This window comes from Microtus ochrogaster, linkage group LG1 (genome assembly GCF_000317375.1).
Source record: "Microtus ochrogaster isolate Prairie Vole_2 linkage group LG1, MicOch1.0, whole genome shotgun sequence".
NCBI classification, from domain to species: domain Eukaryota; kingdom Metazoa; phylum Chordata; class Mammalia; order Rodentia; family Cricetidae; genus Microtus; species Microtus ochrogaster.
In genome coordinates, this window is record NC_022027.1 from 32,248,911 (window position 1) to 32,256,528 (window position 7,618).

The following is a 7,618-nucleotide window of genomic DNA, read 5'->3' on the forward strand; positions in this document are numbered from 1 at the left end:
TTCCTATTCATCTGTGTATCTGCCACAAGGCTGTGGCTTACCAGTAAAGGTTCTGAGCATCTGTCTTCTTCAGCAACTACATGGCATCTCTTCAACTTCACCTACTTTCTCTCTATATCTCTGTTCAGACTTCCTGCCTGGCTTTACTCTACTAAATCATTAGCTGAAACAGCTTCTTTAATAACCAATGGTAATAAAACATATTCATAACATACAGAGGAGTATCTCACATAAAATAATAATTCCCTGAGTGACAGTGCTACAAATTTTGAGTTATTTTGTTCATTCTACTTTGTGGCACTTACCAGATTTTTATATTGCATTGATTCTTAAGGGAAATCTATAGCACATATACCAACCTGTGGTTTAGAAATTTGCTATCCTCATACATTTTATTACACTTGTCTTTTTCCCCTAGCTCATCCTCAAAAATTACTTATGTCCTAATTATTTCTGCTGAGTTTGATCAGCACCTGGTGATATAAATGAAGCCTGTCAACTTTGATCCATTTGAAGCAGTTTGCTATGTTCTATTTCTTCCTCACTTTCCTTGGCCTCTAATTCCATTGCACAGTTATTGGTTCTCCCCTTTTCCAACTTGAAGATTATGGTCTTTGAGAGTTAACCAGATAAAAATGAAAAGCTCTTCATTTTTGTTTCTCTTATTACTTAAGGACCTGCAATATTAAATTGCCAGGAGAAATGCTATATTGCCCAAATAGTCACTCTCTTAAAAACTTCCCTTCTTGGCTCCTCTGGGAGTTTTCACCTTTCTCTTGGGGTTAAATCCTCAGGAGTAAATATTTACTGCGATTTCTATCAATTAGCAGCGATACAGTGGTGATTTTTATCAATGGCAACAACACAGTGGTAAATAGAGCAATATAGGCCAGTTGTCAACTTTAAAATGGGAAGGACTGCAATTAAATTCAATTTGTAAGCAGAAACATAAATAATTTTGGATTTGGAGATTGACTGCTGTGTAACAAGAAATAGGCTGGTGTACCAAAGGTGGGTTGGGCTGACTGGGGTCTCGGTTCTTGTCCGGGGTCTGCCAGTAAATACATGGGTCACCCAAATGTCACCTCTTTAAAAACTATTATCCAAATTATACTTTAAGGGGGTACTACAAATCCATGAGTTCCCTTCTCAGCTCTAGAATCTTAGCAGAGAAAAAGGGGAGAGTGAGAAAGAAGGGGAGAAGGGAAGAAGGGACTGTGTTCTATGTATGCGCTTGCTCTGCCTTTAGTTATTAGGCTATAGAGAAACAGTGACCTTTTCTAAGAATTTCCAGGACATGAAAGATTTTCCCCACCTGGTAAGGAGCAAGTGTTGGGAGAGAAAACTGTCTGGAAGCATAACCAGTGTGATGTTTTTTGGATGAGATTCTCTGTAATTGTTCTTCAACTGTCACAAGGCAGCTAGAGAGGCATTGTGAGGTGTGACTTGCGAAGTACAGCCTTGGAAATCATTGCGCCACTGTACGTCATTTATTTTTGCTTTGCAAACAGAGTCTTACTATGTAGCTCGGGCCGTCCTGGAACTCATTCATTATGCATCTCATACTGGCCTCAAAACGGTGGATATCTTCGCGCATCAGCCTCCCAAAGTCCTAGGAGTCTGGACATGTGCTGCTATGGTCAATCTGTATATCACTTTTTTTTAAAGCATTGTGTGTGTTTTTGTGTAGAAAGGTACATGTATGTAGGTGTGTGTGTGTGTGTGTGTGTAAGTGTATGTTCAAATATCTTCCTCAATTGCTCCTCAATTTTTTCATGTGTCTGTTTTTGTTTTTCAAGACAGGGTTTCTCCATGTCCTGGAACACTTTCTATAGACCAGGCTGGCCTTGAACTCAGAGATCTACCTGCTTCTGCCTCCCAAGTGCTGGGATTAACAGTGTGTGCCACCACTGCCTGGCTGTTCCATATTTTTCTTTGAGGCAAAGTCTCTCAACAAATCCGCAACTTCCTATTTTAGTCTAACTAACAGTATAGTGCCATTAATTTTTTTCAAGGAGCAGTGTTGATTTCTGTTATTTAAGTTGTGTGTGTGTGTGTGTGTGTGTGTGTGTGTGTGTGTGTTTCCCCCTCTTTTAATTTGCCTGGCTGGGATTATTTATTCGTTATGTTTTCTTGGGTATAGTTAACCCCTTTAGTTTGGTTTTCCTTCTAGCACCTTTTATAAGTATAGATTTGTAGATAGATATTGCTTGAACTTAGTTTTATCCAGGAATGTCTTATTTTCTTCACCTATTGTGTTTGACAGACCACAGTATCTGGGCTGTCATCTGTGGTTTATAGAGTCTGTAGATCATCTGTCCAGTCCCTTCTGACTTTTATAGTCTCCATTGAGGAATCAGTTATAATTCTAATAGGTCTGCATTTATATGTTATTTGGTCTTTTTTTCCCTTGCAGCTTTTAACAGTCTTTGTTTTATTCATTTAGTGTTTGGATTATTGTGTGCTGAGGGGAATTTCTTTTCTGACCTAGTCTATTTGGTGTTCTGTATGGTTCTTGTACCTTGGTAGGCATCTCCTTTAGGTTAAGGAAGTTTCTTCAATGATTTTGTTAAAAATATTTTTTGTGGCTTTGACCTGTGTTTCTTGAGTGTTTCCTAGATGATTCCAGGTTTCCTGGATGTTCTGTGCCAGGAGTTTTTTAAGTTTAACATTTTCTTTGACATAATAGAAGATATCCACTTCTGTCTTCAATGCCTGTGAATCTCTCTTCCATCTCCTAAATTCTGTTGATGGAGACTTGCCTTTGAGGTTCCTGTTCAAGTTAATATTTTTTTATTTGCATATTTCCCTCACTTTGAGTTTCCTTTATTGTTCGATTCCACTTTCAGGTCTTGGACTGTTTTATTCATTTCTCCCACTGTTTGGGTTTTTCATAGGTTTCTTTAAGGGATTTATTAATTTCCTCTTTAAGAACTATCATATCCATAAAGGCTATTTGAAGGCATTTTTCTTATGCTTCAGCCAACCTGCAATACTCAGGACCTTCTGTGGTCGGATAGCTGGGCTCTAGTGGAGACATACTGTCCTAGCAATTATCTATTTTTTATGGGGCATCTAAGGCATTTGTGAAGATTGTAATTCTAGATGCTGAAATCTGGACTTGTCTTTGTTGGGTAGGTATTTTGTTCTCTGATTTCTTTTGCCCTCCTTGGTTCTCAGGAGAATGTGTTGGCTGTATATTGCCTGGTAGGGAATTCTTCCGGCATCCTGATAGGTGTGGACATTGGGTTTCCAGGTAAAATGTGTTTCTAAGCACGGGAGTTGACACTTAGGAAACCGGGTGGATTAGGGAGGGTGGAGGGGGGGTCCACAGGAGGGAGGGAAGCAGATTGTTCTGTAGGAGGTGTGTAGGTCCTGTGCTCACAGGTAAGCACTAGAGGAACCAGGAATGTTAAACACACAGGGTTGTCTTTTCAGAGAAAGAAATGTATGATCTGTTTTCTACCTGGTTAATAGCCTGGTAACTTTTGCACTGTCTCTGTGGCCCAAGACTGAATCCTCTCCCAGGGATTGACACTTAGGAAAGGGGGTGGATTAGGGAGGGTGGAGGGGGTCCACAGGAGGGAGGGAGGGAGAAATTGAGGGAAGCTCAATTTCTCAATCTATAGAACCTTCCTTTATGAAAGATATCTCCTGTACTTTACAGTTTCAATGGTGTCATGTCTCAAACTTTAATGTACACATGGGATTGAGTTAATTATCGCCTGAAACTTTTTACCAAATTGTGGTGTGTTTAAATATGCCTAAAATAAACTTCTCGATGTCAGAATCTCAATGTTTGAACCAACCCTGGCTGCCGAGTCATGTTGAACTGAACTGCCTTCATGGCCCTGAGATTGTCACCCACAGTGTTCCACCAGGGTCTGCTTAGTCCCGTGGAAAGGGAGGCAGAGAGTGAGGAGAGGCCACAGAGCTGGAGATGAGGCTAGGAGATTGGCTCTGGAGGGGAGGAGGGAAAGTCAAGATCTGAGGCTTACCTGCCATCCTTCCTGGCTTCCGTGCTTTCCGGGCAGGCTTGGCCTGCAGGTTCCCAGAGAAGGCCTGATGCAGTTGTGGGCTAGGATAACAGATGAGTGAAGAAGGAAGTTGGGGAGATGGTCTGCAGGATCTACTGGAGATGGGGGCAGAGAAGTGGAGGAGGCCAAAAGCACGAGGTCTTCCACAGAGATGGTGTGGGACTGGAGGAGTGTTGGGAGTGGTGGAGTTCATAGTTAGGCTACCTGCTCCCCTGACCAGAGTGGCCTACAGGTTCCCAGGGAATGCCTGCTGGAGTTGGGGGCTGGGATAAATGAATGAATTGGCAGTGGCGTTAGAGTAGATCTGTGTGATCCATTGGAGAGAGGAGAAGAGGGGAAGAGAGGCTGCAGCAGATGGTCTGCTGGAGAGCTGGGGATGAGTCCGGTAGATCGGATTTAGAGGATTGGAAAGAACAGTGAAGATCTGCTGTTAGCCTACCTACTTCTCTGACCAGAGTGGCCTGCAGGTTCTCAGGGAATGCCTGCAGGAGCTGGGGACTGGGATAAAGCAAAGATTGTACTGTTGACTTTCAGGAGAGATTCTGTTTGGCTCTGCTAGCTTTGGAAAGCTGATCTGTAGATTTTAGAAACAGCCTGATACTGAGACTTTACAATCAATAGGCACAGCCAGCAAACCGTGGGGATCCAGGAAATGACTCTGAATGAAAGTAAACCCAGTCTCTCTCTCTCCCTCTCTTCTAGGACAATCCGTTTTTTGATCTGCACTTCAAGAAAGTGTACAGCCTGGAGGCCTACAGCTGTGCCTCTAAGTACTCCTTTGCTCGAACGGTGAACCGGCTGAACCATGTGTATCTTAAGAAGGACTTGCACATCGTGAACTTCGATTCGACTTACATCAACGATGACTCCATTTGGTCCTCCAACAACAAGGACTGCCTGGTCCTCATGAGAATATGCTTTTATGCTTTCAATCTTGTGTGCTTGTCCCTGTGTCCCCTGCCACTTTGAAGATGTAGCCCAAAGTCCTCCATCAGTGTCCGAAGAAATGGTTCTCCAATTGAATACCGATAGTCAAAAGTTTGTTTTGCCTCTTCCTCGATGGCTATTATTCAAACTAAAATAAAATGAGGCTTTGTGAACGGCAATGAAACAGGTTTTAGTGCAACTGTTAACAGTCGGGACCCTTTGGGTTCATTGTGTTCCATGATAATTTCCAAAGGTGTTGCATGGCTTGGGCTAAGTTAGAGTCAAGAAAAAACTTTAAAAAAAAAGATCCCAGGTTCATAAATAATATTTTATCTTTTGAAGGTATCAGTACTGTTCAAAATATTCTTCAGATCCAAGGTAATTCCTCTAAAAATGCCAATCAATGGCCTGTATTGTAGATGAGCAAAAGCCAATCTTCAAAATTAATACAGAACTGCAAAAGGCTCCAGGTAGCAAAAATAAATAAACAAAACCTTGGAAAATAAGTGCAAAGTTGAAGGACTCATGCTTTCTGTTTTTGAAACTCACTACAAAGCTATTATAATTAAAACAGCATGGTACTAGCATAAAAATAGTTCTAGAACATAAAGCTACTAGGTTCATACAAGGAAGAAAGAATAATCTCTTCAAGTGATGAGGCTAAGATAACTGGATATCCACACAAAAGAACTGAGTCAGACACATAGCTCACACCAGCCATAAAAATTTAAATGAGTTATTAACCTAAGCATAGTAACTAACCCCATAAATTATTAGAATGAAATATAAAGGTAAATCTTAAGAACTTTGGGATTGACACTGGATTCTTATAATGTCAAAAAATAACTAAACCAGACTTCATGTAAAGATCTCTTTGCACCAAAGGACATTATCAAGACATTGAAAATAAGCCTTGAAGAAAAAAAATATCTTCAAATTATCAGTTTGAAAACGACTTAAAATTCAGACACACAAAGAACTCAGTGACACGAAGCAACCTGTTCATAAAATGGGCAAAGGATGTTGGCAAGTATTTCTGCAAATGCACATATAGCCAAGAAGCATGAGAACGATGTCCAGCATCACTAGTCATTAGGCAAGTGCAAATCAAAGCCCAAGTGTCAAGTCAGATCTGCTTTCATCCCCTAGGATGACTATGTCTTTATGAAATGAAAAGGAAAAGAGTCATTGAGGGTGTGGAGCGACTGGCGCCTTCTTCCATTGCTAGTGGGGATGAGATGCTACAGCCATGTAAGAAATGGGTTTGATGGTGTGCTGGAGGAGCATATTCCCACTGCACACCAACTGGCCTCAGGGAGTCATGGCACCAAAGAAAAATACAACCTACTGGGGACTTACTAACAGAAATGTAGGTCTTGGTAGCTAGGACACCATTCACATCCTTGCAATTTGGGTGAGGACAAAAGCTACAATGTACTTTGTTTAATCACACTAATACTAAGGTGTCCCTTAAAGAACTGGTATGGACGGCCTTATCATTCTGGGTTCAGTTGTAAAACACATAACTCTAATGATTTATTTTAACTTTCTGGGAAGCAAGGAGAGAAACTGAGCGGTGCTGTTCAAGGGTAGTCATAGAACGTGCAAATCCGGATGGCTCATTCCTTACAGGCAGTTCCTAAGAAGAAGCAAAGCTGCCAGATGACTCAGCGAGGGCAGACCCAAACGCAGTGACTTGAATAAAGTGTTGTATACCGATGTACATACTATTGTGTTGGCTTATAAGGGTGTTTACAACATTCTACATAATACCAAAAGATGAAAACATCATGTGTCCAACAAAAGATTAGTGAATTGACAAAATATGATATAGTCAAATAATAGAATATTATTCATCCTTGAAAGAGATAAAAGTTTTAATGTGCGCTATGACATGGGTGAATTTTGAAAATGTTATGGTAAGTTAAATAATATATAAAAGAAAGGACAGTTATTGCATGATTTGACTTTATGAATTATTTGAAGTAGATACATTCAGAGGCAGAACAGAGGAAGAGATAAGAGACTGGAGGAGAGAGGAGTGAAGGCCTTCTCAATTGTTACACAGTTTCTGTGATGGAAATGTTTTAGAAATGGAAATCATTGTGTAACATGGTGAATGTGGCTAATACTATTTTCTTGTACATTTAAAATGGTTAAAATAGCTGATATAATATTTGTATTGAACATAAGTAAAAATGATGTGATAAATAAACAGCATGTACTACATACTTTAAATGAATATATGATGAATGAACTACATGATAGTTGACAATATAAAGGAAAGAAGACTATCCTGAGTCTCCTAGAAGGAAAATATGTGAACCCTTTACAAACTAAGAGTGGGGAAAACTTTCCTTGCTGTTACTCAAAATCCAGAAACTGGGTAAATATCAACTATATAAAATACATCTGAAAAAAACTACAGCTAAAAGGAAATTGCAAAGTGGGAAAAACCACAACTTGTATAAACGTCTGCATATCTGTACTGCTACAGTTGAGGGGTTTAAAAATGGCCAGCAGCCAATTGGAAACTATATGAGCAGACACTTGACAGGAAAGGAATTGCCAGTGACCCCGGAAAGCTTGGAAGGATGCTCGACCTTGTCCGGAAGAGAAACTGGAACTGTATCTGTGGATGAGCTCATTTCTTT

At 40.3% G+C, this 7,618-nt stretch overlaps 1 protein-coding gene across 1 annotated transcript in view; it reads left to right on the top strand.

Moving 5' to 3' along the window:
- Exoc1l (exocyst complex component 1 like) overlaps positions 1-5,846 on the top strand; it is a 17,326-nt gene extending 11,480 nt beyond the window's left edge. Inside the window, exon 3 of the mRNA XM_005359396.3 lies at positions 4,740-5,846. Within this exon, the coding sequence (XP_005359453.1) occupies positions 4,740-5,006 (267 nt within the window). The 3' untranslated portion in view covers positions 5,007-5,846. The remainder of the gene's footprint in view (positions 1-4,739) is intronic.
- Positions 5,847-7,618: the final 1,772 nt, after the last annotated feature.